Source organism: Corvus cornix, chromosome 14, assembly GCF_000738735.6.
Source record: "Corvus cornix cornix isolate S_Up_H32 chromosome 14, ASM73873v5, whole genome shotgun sequence".
In the NCBI taxonomy this organism is placed as follows: domain Eukaryota; kingdom Metazoa; phylum Chordata; class Aves; order Passeriformes; family Corvidae; genus Corvus; species Corvus cornix.
Genome location: NC_046344.1, coordinates 7,512,534 through 7,531,481, shown reverse-complemented (window position 1 = coordinate 7,531,481; position 18,948 = coordinate 7,512,534). Strand labels below are relative to the sequence as shown.

At 50.6% G+C, this 18,948-nt stretch overlaps 1 protein-coding gene across 2 annotated transcripts in view; it reads right to left on the bottom strand.

The window, feature by feature from the left end:
- The window catches only part of LMF1 (lipase maturation factor 1), a 151,076-nt gene that overhangs the window by 87,355 nt on the left and 44,773 nt on the right, over positions 1–18,948 (bottom strand). For both annotated transcript variants that reach the window (XM_039560132.1, XM_039560131.1), the window contains one exon: positions 11,143–11,291. In XM_039560132.1, coding sequence (XP_039416066.1) covers positions 11,143–11,291 — 149 coding nt within the window. The remainder of the gene's footprint in view (positions 1–11,142; positions 11,292–18,948) is intronic.

Here is an 18,948-nt window from a genome sequence, read left to right as displayed (position 1 = left end):
CTTACATTTGCAGCAGGAAAGGGATCAGCGACCTCCCAGTGCTAAAATCTGAGCTCAGAGGAGGAGATTCCAGCATTAGGGCATTATGAATTCCATCCAAATTCCAAGAGAATTGGAACAGGTTGGAAGAGACCACAGTGGCTCCTCTGCTCCAGCCTCCCTGCTCACGCTAAAACAAATCTTCACTTGCAGCATTAAACAAAGTTTAACATGTTTGGGGCTCAAAAGGAATTCAAAATTCCAATTAAAGACCCTCCAAAACTGTCCAGACCTCAGAAATATCCAGTATCCAGAGCTGTATATGTCTGTCTGTCTGACATCTGAGAGCACAGGGCAGAGCAGAGTTTATGAACTCCTGACTGGTAGAAAAGGGATGCAAAGTGATATCAGCCAGCATTTCTGGGATGGCAAAGCAGTTTTATCTCCAGGGATTCACTCAGCACATCCCAGCACTCTCCCCTCCATCCCTCTGGAGCAGGAGGGGCAGGGACAAGACACCCTTACTGCCAACAGCCATGGCTCCATCCTCCCCTCCCCAGCCACTCCAGCCTGTCCTGCCCTCCCAGCTTTTCCAAAATTACAGGACCCAGCGACAGCATCTCCCAGGATGTGCTGCAGCTCCAGCCCCGGCAGGGCCAGGCCACAGGAGGAAGCTCTGGGCAGGAATGCTGCAATATTAAAACAGGACAGTTATCTTGATGACCTTCCCTCCTCTCCCTTCCCTGGGCTGTTATCAAGCACTATTGTTCAGCAGGGATAATGAAAACTCCAATTAAAACAAGGATCAGGGAAAAGCAGCGCTCTGAAAATCCCAATTTTCCACTCACTCAGGCAATTCATCCCTTTTTGTTTACTAGAAAGCTTTCAGACAGGAAAGTCACTGAAAGCTCTTCGTATCAAAGATGTTTTGCAGCATAAAAACCTCCCACTCCCATCATTAAAGGGTCTCAAAGTCAGCTTTACCCTGAGCTGTCTTCGAGGCCACTCCACTCCCACACTGGCACCTGAGTTTTCCAGTTTTCCCAAGGATTTGCACCAAGGAACAAGAGCCAAAGGAGCACAGAAAATCCCCTTGTCCTGGGGCTTCAGCTCTGCTGAGGAGAAGCAGGAAAGGAGAAGGAGGAATCACAGAATCCTGGAATTGCTGAGGGTGGAAAAGATCCCTGAGCACCAGGCACCCCACACCAGCTCTGCACATCGAGGGGACTCCCGGAAACCGGGAAGTTTTCAGGAATACAAATCCAATCTGAGCTCAAGGCAAGCAAACAGGTGGCCAAGTGAACCAGCAGAGGCCCTTTCACCTCTGTGGCCTCTCTCTGAATCCGGCTCCAGCCTGGATTATTAAATTCCCACTGCTGGGCTGGTGGCTGCAGGGACACCGGGGTCGGGCACTCGTGGCACTCCGATTCCTTGGGATAATGAGTGCTCCTGGCCTGGGAAGGAGGAACTCGAGGTCCTTGTCACAGGAATTTACAGCAGGAGGAGCAGAAAATGTTGCCCCTGGATTGAATTAAGCTCCAGGATGAAATATGGGCTCAGTTCCTCCTCCCCTGCCAGGTTTGCTTCCTCCAGGTCATAGCCCAGGAGCTCGGGGCAGGATGGAGATGCAGCACCTGCTTGGACGTGGAAAACTCCAGGCTCCCCAAATTAAGGGGCATTAAATCCAGCAGCATTTCTCACAGGGCAAGGAAAATTACATTTCGGATTTGTTTCTTAATTTAGTTTAATGGTGGATAATAGAATTCCTGCGTTTCATTGTCCCCACACACTCCATCCACCAGCCCTGCTCTGCATCCATGGGATCACACCCGAAGGGCACTTCCCAAACTCTGGATACACCACGGGAGACTTTCACCACCGTATTTTTCTGTTAGATAAGATAGAGCCAGGTGAGAGAAAGAAGATAAAGAGATAAGTAAGTCCCTATTTTACTCCAGCACCATCACAAGCTCTGATATTTCCCTACAGTGCTCAAGGAAACGTGGCCACAAATTCACTTGAGCTGATCCACGAGGAATCAGACCAAAAAAAAAAAAAAAAAAAATCTATTTCCCAGCAAATTCCCAGCAAAAATGGATCCTGCTGCCTTCATGCTGTCTGGCTTATAAAACTCCAACCAAAACTGGCTGTTTATGATTAATAAATTCTCTCTCATGTGAGGAGATTCCTGAATCCAGCCGGTATCCAAGGGATTTTGGGGATGGAAATCAAATCATCCCTTCAATCAATTCTAGTCTTGCCTGACAGAGTCACCTCACACGCCCCCTCTCTTTCCTTGGCATCCAGAGTGTCCAACAAAAGGGATTTCAGGGGGAATGAAGCCACAGGGAGGAAGTTTAGGAACAGCTTTTCTTTCCTAAATCCGTAAGTTTCCTTAAATCATGGCAGAAATCCCAGTGGTGGCACAGGGAGCACAACATGGAACTGGGATGAGAGGTGAGCAAACTCCTCCAAAGGCTCAGCATTCCTCAGTTTAAGGGCACCAAAATCGGAATCTGCCCGGAATCCTGGGATTCGCCTTCCCAAATCACAGCCAGGAGGAGAAAAGGATGGGTCCTTGTTTTCCCACTGGGTTTTTGCAGGGAGAGGAGCACGTCTGGACACTGCTCCTTGGACTGGATCATTCCCAGCTCCTGATGTTGGGATTGAGCTGGACACGGAGCGGGGAAGAGTTCCTGGTCCTGCCACCCCTGGCAGAGGGTCCGAACCCCGTGGAATGGGAGGTTCTCTCCAGACCTTTCTCTCCTCCCTGTGTTCACCCCAATTAGTTCCTAATTAGCTGCTCCCTTCTAATTAAACCTGCCCACATCCCAACAAACCCCACAGCACGGCACTTGCTCCCTCTCCTCCCTCACCACCATCCCTGATCACCATTCCCAAAAAAATCCCACCCAGGCACAAGCCCCAGCTCCAGATGCACCATCAGACAATTCCACGAGGATTTTACACTTGGAACATGGAATAAAAGATTCCCAAAGCAGAGGAAGAGTTCCCTTATTTACAGGATGCCAGCAAACAGGATCCAGGGGGGGATCCAGGGGGGGATCCAGCCCCTCACCTGAAGGGCGGGAAGAGCTCGGCTCCAGCACCAAATCCTGCCCTCTCATCTTCCCGGGATGGCTGTGCCCCTTCCAGGCTGCTGTACTCGGGTGATTCAAACCGAAAAAAAGCCGGAATAATTAAAATGTCATTCAAGCCCTAAGCCCATATGAGTCACTGTTCCAAAAAATATCTGAAAAATTCCTTCAGGAGTGGGGGATAATTATATTCCTCCCTATCTATTGATTTTTCTCTACAATGCAGATGTCAGATTTTCCACGGTTTTTTTTTTTTTTTCCTTTTTCTCCTTTTTTATTTTCCTCTTTTTTTTTTTTTTTTTCCCCTGGAGTGAGTGTCAAGGAGGAACAAAGCACTTCTTTGAGACTTTTTCAGCCCAAAATTAATTCTGAAAAAAAAATGGTACAGACAGGCCAATAGCACGGGAAGCTGAGCAAAAGCCTGGTGACTCAAGCTATGTCTGCAAAATTCCCTATTGATCCCGGCTCCAGAGGCAAGGGTGGGGAACGGGGCACCCACGTTATAAATTTAGAGGCAATTTAAAGACCTTTCTCTGTCTTTGCTGTACAAAAGATGGGCAAAAACCCACCCAAAAAACCTCATCTAAATCCTACATTTTCATTTTGCTCGTGCTATAAATAAGAAACGCTTCCAGAGAAAATCCCAGATCCAAGCACTCCCCACCTCTGCTACCCACAGGAAAAGTGGTTTCAGCATCTCCGTGAGAGCCAAACCTTCACCAGGGTGTTCTGAAACAAATTCAGACCCCAGTTCATGGGAGAGGAAGGGGCTTCCTAAGGTGAAATCTAAAAATGAAATCATTTATGGCCAACAGGGCAGGGCTGGAAGAGGCTCCCCCAAAGAACCTAAATCCGAGGAATCCAACGAGACCAACTTCTGCTGGGGGTCTGAAACCTCTCAGAGCTCCAGGACTCCAGCCCTTCCACTTCTCCCACCCTGCCGATGGATCGAGGTCCGTGGTGCAGGAAGGATGAGCTGGATCCCGGGTTTTCTTTTCTTTAGGGAATGTCACACGTTTAGGGAACAGGTGACACAGGCACAGCTTCTGCTACAGCTGTGACAGCAGCAAAGCAAAGCTCTGAACCAGAGTGGCACCCGATGTTCACACCAACCTCACTGAATTCAGATTCCTGATGCTTCTTCCATGAAAAGAGGAAGAACAGGATGCTCCATCCCTGGAAGGGTTCAAAGTCAGGCTGGACAGGGCTTGGAGCAACCTGGGATAGCGGGAGGTGTCGCTGCCCATGGATGGGGTGGGACTGTAGGACTGGATGCTCTTTAAGGTCTGTTCCATCCCAAACCATTCCATGTTTCACGATTCCTCAGCCAGGGAAAGAGATTTATGCTCCTCAGCTGACTCTGCTTTGCTCCGGACCTTACCCATCCCTTCCAAGCCCACAGCCCGCCCTGATCAGCTCCAAGCCTGGCACTTCCCCACCATCCTGAGAACACTGGAAGTGTCCAAGGCCAGGTTGGATAGAGCTTGGAGCAGCCTGGGATAGTGGGAGGTGTCCCTGCCCATTAAGGTCCCTTCCAAGCCAAACCACCCCAGGATTCTGCGACGATCCAGGTGAACAAACCCCACCTGCCTGGTCCCCTCCTGCACACAGGGGCTCCGAGCTGGCCCCAGGACAGGTCCCACCTGCAGGAGCTCAGGTGAACCTGCACATCCTGCTGGAACAGGCCCAGGCTGGGCCAGCAGAGCCAAACCGGAGCCACCACAACCACAAAGCCCCACACGGGCGGAAACCGCAGCCCCGGAGGAGAATTCCCTGGTGTTGACTTCTGCTTCCTTTTATTTGCTGCTGTTTCCCCTGCTCAGCTCCCCCAAAAAGCCCCTTTGAGAAGCCACCAGGAGCGCAGCAGCATCTGGGGGGCTTTGAAGGCAGCGCTGCGAGCAGTGGGTGAAAGGGATTCTGCAAAATCCTTGGCATTGGCGGCTCCTGCCTTTTCCAGCCACCAAGGAACAACAAGTCCCGCTGCCAAGGGCTATTACCAGACAAATGGAGAGAGATCAGAGGCACAAAGGAGGTTGCTAAGGAGTCAAGTGTGGGATCCCTGCAGAGAGGAGGAGGCTGCAGCTGGGACGGCAAAGGTCAGAACATTGCAGACATCATTTTCCAAAAATTCCCATGAAGCCCCGGCGCGGGAGCCGGGAGCTGGCCCCGCCGAGCTCGCCGAGGAATAATGAGAAAGGCAGCGAAGAAAGCTCCCTTTCTTCCCTCCTACCCACGCTAATGTAATAAAACAAATTAGAATAATTATTCTCCATTTCAGGGCCATAATGCCCAGGATCAGGGCACGCTTGTCACCAAGCTGACATCTACATCCGCTGGATTCTGCCGTCGGGATCGCCTGAATTCCAACTTTTATTTGATTCCATCGAACACGATTTTACTGCAGGCATCCAGATTCTGTTTGCTTCAAAGTCTTCCTTATTTTTGCCAGAAAGTTCATCTCCCTTCTTAGCTAATCACAGCCCCACCCTTTCCAGTAACCTTTCAAATGCCACCCACGTCCTGACACTTTTAACAGGCTCCAAGCAAAAACAAAACAAGGAACACGAAGAGTTTCACACGAACCGCAAGGTTCTAAAAGGATTTGCTGCAGTGGGTTAAAAGAAATACTTTTTTTTTAATAGCAAAGAAAATTCAAAACCATTTAAAAACATATTAAATATCAAGTGGTGTATAAATAATCTGGAAGGAATTGATCCCTTTTTCTGTGAAAACACATCTCTGAGAAAGATGGACAAAGCCACAGGAAAAAATGGTGATAATTTCAGGGGAAAAAATATTGGTTATTATAGATCTTTTTGCACCATTTTTTCCCCAAAACTGTCACTTTAAATGATCTTTTATCCTCCTGCAGAAGGGGAAAATATCTCTTGTGTAGCTTTGAAACAGCAAAGGACTGAAATTATTTTCTAAGTCTCTGCCTGCCAAGAAATGCTCCCAACTCCTCTGTTCTGCAGCCACTTCCGAGGAAGTTCTTGAACAGCTCAGAGAGGCTGAGCCTGGATTTGGGAAGAGAGGGGTCAGTCTGACAGTCAGAAAGGGAAAGCTGGGAAGTGGGAAAAAAAAATAAAGAGAAATTTTGTTTACAGGAAGCAAAGCAAGGGGAGGGACAGCCAAGCCACAGATCCCAAGTGGAAAAGACGCTTTTGGGTTTCCCTAAATTCCCCGTGTGCTCCTCAGGATCTCGTGCAGGACGTAAGGAGGAGCAGAGGGAGCGACTCCTGGGAAGGGCTCTCCAAAATGGGAGCCTAAGAGGGGGAAGAAAACCCCTCCTGAGGGACCAAATCCCAGATCCTGCAAGTTTTAAGGGAATTACACAGGGAAGATGTCAAGGGCAGATTATTAAATAAAAATACGTTTCTCTTATAAATAATAAAATTATTACAGGACGTAGCTATTAAAGGATCTCATTCCTGGGACAAACCTGAGGTCTGGGATTGGGCTCATGGCCCCAGGACCCATCTGGACACAGACCCCGGAGTCCTCCCAGCCCCAACACCTGCAGCAGCCAGGGAGAGATTGGCAGCTTTAAATCTGAATTTCCTTGCTTTGGGCACTTTTAAATTAAAGTGGTAATGTGCTTTAAATCCTGTTTCCCTGGTTTTTCACTCCACTCTCCAATCCTTTCCTGCAGAAACTAATCAAGACGTCTCAGACTCACTTACACTCTCTGCTCCAGCCACCTTCCCTGGTAACTTATTCCATATGTCTGGGATCCTTTGCAAGGCTCAGCTCCACCTTCATTCCCTGTTTATTTCCAGTTTTCCAACGTGCTGATGCACCCCCAGTGCTCAAAGCTCCCGCACCTCCTCCGTGCATCCCCAGCAGTGAGAATTATTCCCTGTTTCCCAAAGAAGCTGTGGCTGCCCCATCCCTGGAAGTGTCCAAGGCCAGGTTGGAGCACATGGGACAGTGGAAGGTCTCGGGGTTGGAAGTGGATGAGTTTTAAGATCCCTTCCAAGCCAAACCATTCCAGGATAATATTCCCTGTACAGAACATCATCAAGGGGGCAAACGCGACCCAGGAGTCCTCTGGATAAGGGACACATCTCAGCAGTGCTGAGAGATCCAGGAAAATGCTGATGGACACCATCCAAGCACCCCCGGATGCAGCCAGAGCTCCCACCCCACAAGTCAGCCAGGGAATGGTGCTCCCGCAACCCAGGAAAACCCCAGGGCAGAGACATCAGGGGATGCCCCCCAGCACTGCCTCCTCACCCAGTGCAGGGCTGGAGGATGGACTGCTGCCCCAGGACTCCTCCCAAACCCCACTGAGATCCCATTCCCACGCTCCCGTCCCTTTCCCAGCGTTCCTGCAGCTCCCAGGTGTCCTCAGTGCTGCTGCAGTTGCAGGCAGGTGTTGATGCCAATGAAATTCTCACATTTCTGAGCTCGTGCTCACACAACGTCCCTCGGCCCCTCCACTGATGAAGAAACAGAAACTCAGTTTTATGGTTTGTATCAACAATCCCTGACGACTTTCAGGGCACAAGGAGCTACTCCAGGCTTTCCCCAGGATGCTGTTGGCAATTCATCAGCTGCAATCCATCTGTGGGCAGGAATCTGGGCTCCCCCCAGCACGTGGGCCTCACCTGTAGCAGGGAATTCCCCAGGATATATGGAGTCCATGAAGTTGTCATCTACTCTCAAGCCTTGCAGGAAAAAGCCCAGGACTAGCGTTTGCTGAATGGGGTTTTAGCCACAAGTGGTGTTTGATGGAGAACTCCTGAGCAAGGCTGCTGCCCAAAAAAACTCCAAAACAACCCAAAAATGAAGCAGGAACTCTTCCATCTGGGAGGGAAAGCCTCACCTTGGCAGCACAGGATGGGGATTCAATCAGAAGCTCCCCCAAAAGCTCCAGGCAGAGCTGGCACCAATGGGACTGGGTTTTGGGAATCCACAAGATTCAGGGAGATGCTGGTCCATGGAAGCACAGCTCCAATCAGTCCCTTTCTTGGGAACCAGGGGTTATTAAACTCTGCAGTTTGGGAAAACAGCTGCCAGGAGCCCCCTCAGGACCCCCAGCCTGCAGCGAGGGGCTCAGAGAAGGGGCTGGCACCACCCCAAACCCATCCCACCACCGACCCCAACAGCAGCTCCACAGGGAATGGAGCAGCTGGAAAACCAACTCTGCCTGCTGGATAAAATATTTGTGTTTACTGGAGAGAGGGACAAGGCTTGGAGAGCACAGCAGGGTCCCCAGGCAGCTGCAGGTGACAAAAGACCTCAGTGCCACCAAGTCAAGGACCCTACTGGCAGCGGGGCTGCTCCTCTTGGCAAGTCCCTGTGGCTTGGTTAACACGGAATCACAGAACCATCCGGGCTGGAAGAGACCTTCAGGACCATCCAGTCCAACCAGCCCAGCACCGCTAAACCACATCCCCAAGTGCCACATCCAATGTCCTGAGCACTTCCATGGTGACTTCACCTCCCTGGGCAACTCATTCCAGTGCTGACCATTCCTTCAGAGAAAAAAAAAAAAATCTAATATTTAATCTGACCCTCTTGGTGCAGGTTGAGGCCGTTTCCTCTCATCCCTTCCCCTGAGGAGTGGCAGAAATCTCAGCACACACCTTTGCCTCCCACCTCGTGACTCTGGTGGGATCACAAATCCACACTTGGCATCTTCCAAGCCTCGAGAAATCCGAGTGACAGAGAGTCACAAACAAAATGATGAAGCCATCAAACCACCGAGCTCTTCTGAGGGAAACCAGCCCTGCAAATGTGTGCTTGCAGCACTTATTGCCTAACAAGCTGCTGGCTCACACAAAGAGCCCCTATTCTGTTGCCTCGGTGTGTTCCTGGGAAGCATCCCCTCTTTACATCCTGCTCTAATGGATTATTAGGAACATCAAACATATAGATTGAATCACGTAATTATGCCTTTTAAAAAGGCAGCAATATTTGAGCTCAGCCCAGCACTCGCTGCCAATCAAACCCCGGCAGCAGCGCCTGCCTGAGCTCCTCGCCTCCCACCACAGCCGGGATTATCCCACTTCTCCGGTGCTGTGTCACCCTTAAACAAGCCCAGCCAGCTCCAGTGGAAATGTGCAAAATAAAGCAAGGTCTGGACATGATTTCAGGGTGGAGGTTTAGCCTGGAAACAGCACAACTCCCTAATCATGAAATGGTTTGTGTCGGAAGGGACCGTAAAGATCATCCCGTTCCAAACCTTCCTCCAACATCCTCCACCAGACCAGGTTTGCTCAATGTGAAGTCCCAGGTGGTCAGAGCTCCACGTGGAAAACGATCCCAAATATGAGACACTGAGTGGAGGGAAAAGGGGCTGCCAAGTGGAATCAGCCCCATGGCTCAGGAACCGCCCGTGGAGAACAGGAGAGCGATGGGATGAGAACCTGGAGCCATCACCTTGCAGAGGAGACACTGCCTTGCCCACCCCAAGGAGCATTTCCAACATGCTCCCCTCACACCTGGCACAAGGTGAGGAAAGGCCAGCTGCCCTCAGGGAATGCTTGGAGGATTTCCCAAGGAAAGCCTCACCCCAACTAGCCCGAAGAATCCCAGGAGAACCGTGCGAGAAAGCCAAACTTCCTGCCTAAAACACAACCACTGCCAATGTCACCCCAGGAAAAACTCCTCCAGACACACTGGAGCACATGCTCAGCTCCTGGCCAGGTCAGGAGGAACCCAAAGATGCCCTAGGTGCACCTGGATTCCAGGAGGATCCTTCTCCTTCTCGCTGCCTGCGAGCGCCGTTTCCCTGGCCCAGGAGAAATCCTACACGAGTTTGGGCCCCAAAACATTAAATATCCCATCAATCACTTGCTTGTGGGGCTCCCCATTTAATGAGCTTTCCATGTTTTCCTTTCCCATGCCTGTTGGGGATATATCAGTGTCCCAGGCACACAGGGACACTTCTCTTCCTGAAAATATCAGGAGAGTTATTGCTCTCCTGGTAAAGCCGAGAGCAGTGCAGAGGTAACAGCAACAGAGATGTTTGGGAAGCACAGTTTTCCTTTTGATCCAGCCTGTCCCAGAATTCAGAATATATGAGACACATCAGCAGGAGCAAAGCTCAGGCAGATCCCAGTTTAGAAGGAAAGCAGGATGCAAACTGGTGATCAGATCAATTTTTAAGGAAATTAGGGATGTTTCGCTAGACTTGGTGCCATGGGCTGTCCATTCATTCAATCAGCAGCATCACAACTGAGATCCACAGAATTCTGGGATCATTTAGGTTGAAAAAGACCTCCAAAATCATCATCCTGTAACCAATCGCCACATTGTCAACCAGAGCAGAGCCCTGAGTGCCTCATCTAGGCATTCCTTGAATCCCAAGTAGCATCGAGACCCCGGGATTCAGCCTCCATCCCTCAGGGATGAAGGGCCTGTGCTGACATTTGGTTCCGATCCCATCAGTGAAAAATGCCCCAAATAAAATCTTCACCCTGAGAGCCCTGAAAAAAATTCCAAGCCAAAAAAGCCACTCCAAAAAAAACCCAACCGCTCCTCCTACAGCGACGATCCTCAGCTTAAAGTTCTGGGATGTTCTGGAACGTCCAAGCAGACGGAGCTGACGGGATAACACCCCTGCCACACCTTTATTTTAACAGGGATGTGTCTGCTCCTGATGGATTCCCTTACAAGCTGCCTGGGAATTCCCTCTGGCACCAGGACAGTTCTGCAGCAATTGTTCTGTTTGGAATCACAGAGCAGAGAGCGACATCTCAGAAAAGCACACACAAAGGAGAAGAAATCCGGGAAAAGCTGGGAATTACCCACTGCATTCCAACAGTCCTATGGAAAAGCCACAATGCCCAACCTCCCTTTTATTCCTTTGCAAGAGCCACACAAGTGCAGCACCAACACATCCACAGTGATCATTTCCTCCTGCTTTTCCTCCTCAAAACAAACACCAGGAGTGAGCTGAAGGATCCTGCAAACCAGAGCACGAAGCTTTTCCCTGTAACCGGAAAAACTCCTAAACCCACGGATTCCGAGGTGCTGGACTGGGGCAATTCCCAGCTGCGATGGGACATTGCTGCTGCTGTAAGCTCCAAGAAGCAGAACATGAATTCCCACTCACCGCTCCGAGCATGATCCTGAAAATCAGCCAGCGGAAGGCCCAGATGACAATTCTGGAAGGAGGAGAGCGCTGGGGCAGGCGGGACAGCGTCCAGAGCGGGCAGAGGAATATTCCCAGGAATCCTGTCTCCAGGAGCTGTGATTCCCATCCTGCAGGGCCAACAAGAAGTAAAAAAGGAAATAATTATAGTGCAGGTGCTGGAAGTTATCCTGGAATTAAATTTAAATGGAAGCATTGAAAAAACCCCACCTTGAATGCTTTTTAAGGTTAATTGGGGGGAAATTAAGACACCAGCTGCCCTAAACCAGACACCCCACGCAGGGGGGATTCAGGGGTTTGAAGCTTTTGGGTTGTGTTGTTCTTCTCCAAGCACATATGGCATAGAAAGGGGGTGTTCTATAAAAATTAGTAACTTCTGTGGAGCAGAGAAAAATGGGATTTAAGGGACTTGGGAAGTGACAGGGGACAACCAAGCAGTGCCACTGATTCCTCCAGTCATGGATGGATCCAGCAGTGCCACGGGCTAGGCTGGATTTGTGTCAAAACAGGGCAGTTTTAGCTTCAAAAGACACTAATTAAGATCCCATTAAGTCTTGTTGTCATCATCATTCAGTGCAATGAGAAGCCTGGAATTTTCAATCATAAAGAAAAATCAAAATAGTAACAAAATTGTCCATTGGGCCACTTTTACCCATTGCTAGATTTTACACATCCCTGGATTTAACCAAATTACCGTGGACTGAGCTCAAAGCAGAGCCTTGGGATCCCACCACAAACCTGCTCCCTGGATGCTCTGGAGCAGCCAGACTCCACCTAATCCATGCAAATCTGTATTTTGCATTTTCTCCTCCATCCCAGCCTATAAATATTGGAATGATTATTCCAAGAGAGGCAGAACACAGAGCTCTGTTTTGACAGGTGAAGTCCAACCCCCACCACGTTTGGAAGCACCAATTTATCCCTGCCAGAACTAAATTGCTGCAGCTTTGTCCCACCTCCAATTATTCTGATTCTCAAATATTTCTGTGTGATATAATTGTACTCTGAAACCACTAAAAAAAGGCACATTGGTGAGGAGAATTCCTGAAAATTCCTTGTTGGAGCATTAAGGCACCGATATTCCCAGCTACATAAATTAAACCACGCAGTGTCCACAGCTCCTGTTCCTTCTTAAGGGTTCTCCAGACACTTCACCAGTTTGATCCAGAACAATTCCCTTCAGCCAGCCCAAAAAGGCAGGGAAATACATTCCAAACCCATTCCAAACCCATCCATCCCTTCCACCTTCAGCCTGAGCCCCCTGATCCTCCACCCCAAGATTTTTCCAGCCCTGTTTTGATGTTGTCACACAAGCAAAGCCACGTGGAATTTGCCTCAAAATATTTTCAATTACAGTCGTGGAACCTCATCTCTTTTTAATCTTAATGAGCACAAAGCCCCTTAAATCAAAATGAAATCTTTAAAACTCAGATTATGACACATCAAAGCTATTAAAAACTCCCCCTCCTCCCTCCACACATCCTGTGGTTCCCAGCACAGCCCCCCCCAGCTGCCCAAATTAACGTTTCTGGGAGCAGAAGTGAGGAATATTGTCCCAAAAGCAGCTGCAGCAGGAAAGCACCGGCTCATCCCAAAAGTGAAAGGTTAATTGTGCCTGAACCCAGCTCCGGGGCTGACTGGCACCAAAAGGGTCGTAGATCTCCCTCATTCCTGCCCGCACAAGAATCCCACTGTTATCCCTGTTTTCATATGTTAATCACCGCCTTGCCCTGCGTGGCGATGGGTGTCGGGGTAGGATCCAAACCCTCCCGCATCCCAGCGCATCCCTTCCCTGGGAGAGCAGCACTGCCCTCAGCCAGCGGGGCACACCAGCAGCTCCTCCTGCTTTGTTTGGAGCCCCAATTCCCAGGAAGGTGCAGGGAAGGGGCACGGAAGGATGGCGCGATCCCGCTGGGCAATTCCCACACATCCCGTGGCTCCAGGAGGATGCTCCCAGCACCCACGTGGCCCAAGCCAAGTGAAGCCTTCCTGGTGTGGCCTGGCCTCCCTGGACCACGAGTTCAGCCTTGCACCTGTGCTTTTATCCCAAAGGGACGGGCCGGAATCCTGGCACCAGCCGGCACAACCCGACGGGAGCCGTGCCGGGAAGGGGACGGCGGAGCACGGAGTAAACAGCGCTGCCAGCTGCTGGGACAGACCTCCGGCATCCCCGGCTGCTCGGCAGCTAAGCCGGCCCCAAGCCGGGCTTAACTGCAAGTGCAGCCAAGGACAAACTGCGGTCACAGGCCAGGTCAGGAGTCTGGGCCAAAAATTCCTCCAGTTTGGGGTGGAATCCTGCCTGGCTCCGGCTGCTCCCTGCTGAGGGCACATGTGACATGTGGGGCTGTGCTCCTGACCTCAGGGCACGTCACAAGGTCCTGCTAAAACCAGGTTTAGAGTCAGATCAGCTTGGAGAGGCTCTGATTTATTCACAACCCCCTTCCTGAGGGACGGAGTCTCTCCACAGCTGCCCATGTGGGATCAGTTTTCTGGGATACATCACCCCCATGCTTCTTCCCAGCCTCCATCCATCGATCCATGTCCTTGCTCTGGACCTCCTCCTGGCCACAGCCTTCCCTCTCCCCTTCTCCATCCAGCACGGACTCATCCTGGCCCTAACCCATCATTCCTAGAAAAACACTGAGCTTGGAGAAGACCTCTAAGACCACTGAGCCCACTCCTCTTTCAGCCTTCACCTTGTGCAAACAAAGTGCTGCTGGATGCTGCTCCATGACCAGTGGAAGCACTTGGAATGGTGGCATTATCCCCGATGCTCCTGTGCTGTGGTTTCTATGAAAATTCCAGCTCAATCAGGAAGATCTGAGGATATGAACATGCTGAACAGCTCAAGGGAATCCACAGCTCAGCGTACGAGGGGGGAGCTGGGCTCCAGCTCACCCTCACTCAGCTGTAAGCTGATACCAGGCCCAAGATTACCAAATCCATCGGCAGAACCTCCCGTTCCTCCCTGCTGACTCACACACAGTTGTTCACAGCGGCCCTAAAAGCTTCAGACTCCAAATCCTTTGGATTCTTAGACAGATCTGAGGTTGGAGTCAAAGCCCTGCTGAGGTTTGGGTGTTGCCACCTTTGAACACCATCCAGGGGTTCACAGAGCCCAAATACGCTGTGACACCTGAAGGGATCAGCCAGGCCATCCCACCGGGGCAGGGGAGCCTTGAGGAGCAGCTGGTTCCTCAGGGACCCTCATTCCCAGCTCATGAACTCCAGGATTTCTCTCCCTGGTTTTGCCCTCCTCTTGCTGCTATCAAATGGGAGCGGTGATGAAGGTGATGATTTAAGGTCCCTCCCAACCCGAACCATTCCAGGATTCTACAAGGAGAGGCATTTGCTGACATGGCAGCTCCAGGAGCCCAGCACAGCCACATCCTCCACATGCACCAAACGCCGTGGGAAGCACATCCCAAGCCCTCCTCCGACTGCAGCAATTCCCACCCCTGACATTTGGTAGGGTGGTTCTAACACAGCACCAAACATGGACACAAAGGAGTCATCTCCATGACCTGAGGGGACTCAGAGAAGAAACTGGGATAGAATCATGGAATGGTTTGGGTGGGATCTTAAAGATCACGCAGTGCCACCCCTGCCAGGGGCAGGGACACCTTCCACTATCCCAGGCTGCTCCAAGCCCCATCCAACCTGGCCTTGGACACTTCCAGCGATCCAGGGGCAGCCGTATCTGGGACAGCCCCACTGGGGCTATGGGATGGGAAGGCAGATAATGACCATTGGGAGCTTCAAGAGCATCCATGTGGAAGCCATGGAGCATCCCAAAAACCAATAAACAATCTGGGAATGAAGGGAGCGAAGATCTCCTGCCTGTAGCGATGCCAGTTTATCACCTCCAGCAACATTCCCCAATCCTGGAGTTTTGGGTGTGAAACCCATCCCACAAACAGCAGCAAACCCCATCAGGGCTCCCTCCAAGAGACAACTGCCATCCTCCAAGCCCCAACCAACACATCCTTATTCCCGGGCTCCATCCTGGGGCTCACTGATACTGCTGGGAACGAAAGGGTCACGTTGTTGACCCACCTGCTCCTGTTTTCCTCACTTGGATCTCGTCAAATTTCAGCAGCTGCAGGGCAGCACAAAGCCCCCCATTGTTATCTCTGGCGCAGCCGGAGAGGGAGCCACGGGCTGGGTTTTTTTGGGGGGGAAAAAAAAAAAGGGAATAAAATCAACCGCCAATGGCGGCTGCACTCATCCCACACGCGCTCCGAGGGTTCGGGACACGCTCGGAACTTGATGTGGCAAAATGCACGGTTTGGCATTTTCCAGAGGTCTCTGCTAGGGCAGGGAAGGAGGAGGAGCAGCGGGGATGTGCCAGAGGGGAGGAGGGAAGGGAGGAAGCAAACCCGAAACCTAAATACGCTTTCCCATATTCCTTTTAGGGTTTCCAAGTGTTTTGCCTCTTTCAAACGCTCGAATCCCTCATGCAATGTAGGGTTTGTATTCGTAGCTCAACGCCAAGTGATGCCCAATTTTCATCTTTCTTATTTACCACCAATAAATTCACCATCCCAGGTTATCACAGCTTAGCCATGGCTGTAGAGGAGCCAGCACAGTCCCTTTCCCCCAGTCTCCACATCCCAAACCACTCTGTTGGACAACCAGGGAGAAAGCAGGGACGGAGGCAAGGGCTGAAAGCCTTCAGGAGAAGATAAAAATTAGCTCCAAAGGTAATGAATTTTCTTATTTTCTGTTTTTCTGACTCAAAAAAATCACCTGGCCAAAATCAACCCTCACACCTGGCTATGCCAAAAGCAGTTCATATCATTAATTTTTATTAATTCCCCTTCCTGAAATAGGGGATAAGGTGAAAACAGCCAATTGTTTCTCGCTGTACAGAAATCCCGCTGTACATCAGATTTACGGAGAGCACGTCTGCACGGCACAGACAAATGCTGCTCCAACATATCCAGATTTTCCAGCTCCCAATGCAGCTGTCTCCCTGTGGATATTGTGTGTCAGACAGCCCAGCAGCCAAGGGGAGGGAGATATCCAATCCAGACCGACTTTCCCTGGAATCAGACCTGCTCCCGAGCCCACCTCCCTGAAACCCAGCGTGGTTTGGTTTCAGCTCGAGCGTTAAAGCACCTGTTGGAAATATCTGAGTGCTGCTGGGGACCTCGGGATATCCTGGCCAGGGGCTGGAGCTGGGGCAGGGAGGTTTAGGTGGGATACTGGGAAAAGGTTCTTCCCCCAGAGGGTGCTGGGGCACTGCCCAGGCTCCCCAGGGAACTGTCCCATTCCTGAGACTGCCAGAGCTCCAGAAGCATTTGGACATCGCTCCCAGGGATGCACACAGAGGGATTTTGGGGTGTGCAGGGCCAGGAGCTGGGCTGGATGATCCCTGTGGATCATTACAACTTCCTCAGAGGAAAGCAAAGCTCCAAACCATCCCTACAATAGATGACAACACCTCCAGTCAAAACTCCAGAAACACCCCAAATCCTGCTCCTGCCAGCTCACCACAAACACTTCGTTTACCTCCAGTGGGAATATTGGTCCCACTCACATCCACTGCAGAATTACCCCCAGGTCCAGCTGGCTTTGGCTTCCACAGGTCCCAGTTAGCACCTGTTGGAATGTGCTGGTTTTCCCTCTCCACTGCAGCCTGGGACAGAGGGTTGTTCACCCAGTTCTGGTTTTTTTACCTTTTTCCCAGTCATGTTTCCTTTTCCAGAAGGACGACAACCATCCCAGAGCAACAAACTCTCTCCTTTCACCCCCCAGCTTTCCAATATCAGTAGAAACAGAGGCACAAAACCATGTAAGAAATGCTCCAGTTCATGTTGAGTTTTCCCAGTTTCCCTCTAACTGGACAGGATTTGTGGTGACTCCTAATGGAAAAACCAATAACCACAACCCATAAACATCAACCCCCTGTTAAGAACATCGAAGAGCAGCTCTGAATCTCCTCTATCAACAGGCAGAGCACACATGTGAGGATTAATATTCAAATAACTCCAGTTTTCCAGTCAGTGGGAAAGCAACTCCCAGGCACTTGCACAGCAAAGCTCCCTTTTTGATCAATATAAAGCACAAAGTTTCAACTTTATGACTTTAATACACTGCAGAGCAACAAGGATGATTCATTTCAAGGTCACCCCAAAAAAATCCCCCAGAATTCTGAGATGCTGCTCTGAGAAGCAGAGCTGAACCAGGACAGAGAAAGGAGAAATCATAAAGGATAAATGATTAAAACAGGAAGAAATTGCCCATCAGATCTCTGAGGAAGAGACAATGAGGAAAGCCTGTGATTTATTGCTTCTCATTCAGCAGTGCCTCTCACTGCCAGACCCCACAACAAAGGGACACCTCTCACAAGCCCTGCAGGGTCTTGAGGTTTTTCAGGGCTCTGAAAGCCAAAGCTCGGAAGCTGAAGCTCAGAATCCCCTCTGGCACCACATCCTGGGCAGAGCTGATAACCCCAGCCCTCCACCCTGGCCCCAGGACACCAACAAACCCAAAATCTGACCCAGCTTCCCCCAGCCAAACCCATCTCCAACCACCACCATGAAATATTTCCCATTTCTTGTTCACCAGAGTTCCTTCAGACAGGGGGTACCTCACATTTCTGCAGCCACCAGGAAAGTTCTGGCTGTTGTTGGTGGATTTGGGAGAACGTTAGCAGGAACTTTTGTTCTTCAAGTATAAACTCCCCAGAAAAAAAAATAAAATTTAGCATAAAAACTTTTAAAAGCTTCCAAGTGCTCTCCAGGGTAGTCATTAGGAACTACTTAGGTAACAGGAGGGTGATAACAGGGAGTTAATGCAGCGTTAAATTAGCCCTCCTTCCATGCAGAACTTTAAGTGACAGAGGAATCAGTTGGGAGGATTTTTATTTTATTTTTTAAATAATGAAGTTAATGGATTTCCTGTTTTTAGCTCTGTGGGCGGCTGTCAATTTGAGGGATCCGTACATACTGTATTTAATTACTCTGTCTTCATGGAAGGCAAATAACTTCAGCCCTGTTCCTATGAACTCCAGCGGCACCAGGAGCTCTCCAGCTTGGCCTCAAGGTGAGGAGAAGGTGCCCACGCTGGTCAGGGAGGGTGAGATGTCCCTGGAGATGGGAAACAGCATTCTCTGCACTCCTGTTGTCCAGAGAAGCTGTGGCTGCTCCATCCCTGGAAGTGCCCAAGGCCAGGCTGGACAGAGCTTGGAGCAACCTGGGATAGCAGAAGGTGTTGGGGTTGGAACTGGGTGAACTTTAAGGTCCCTTCCAACCCAAACCATTCCAGGATTCTGAACATCTCAACCATCCCTGAAAATCCTCACACGGCCAATGACCTGTGCCTCAAAACCCAGGGAGTGAGGGGAACAAGCACCAGGAAGGGCTCAGAGCCCAGAGAAGCCAGAGTATTCCCAGGGTTCCCCCCTAATTTAGCCAAAGACAGCAGGGCTGAGGCTGGCCACAGGGAAAGGGACACAATCCCAGGAGGATTCAGGCTGGAAAAGCCCTCCAAGGTCATCCAGTCCAAGCTGTGCCCAATGCCCACCTTGTCCCCAGCCCAGAGCACCGAGTGCCACCGCCTTGGACACCTCCAGGGATGGGGACTCCAAACCTCCCTGGGCACTTCCAATGCCTGAAACCCTTCCCATGGAGAAATTCCCCTGATGTCCCACCTGAAGAAAAGCAGAGCTTGTGGGACACACAGCCCACATGTCCCACGGGGAATAATAAATGAAACGGGAAGGGCTGGAAGGGCCTGGCTGAGAAATGGGAACAGGCAGCC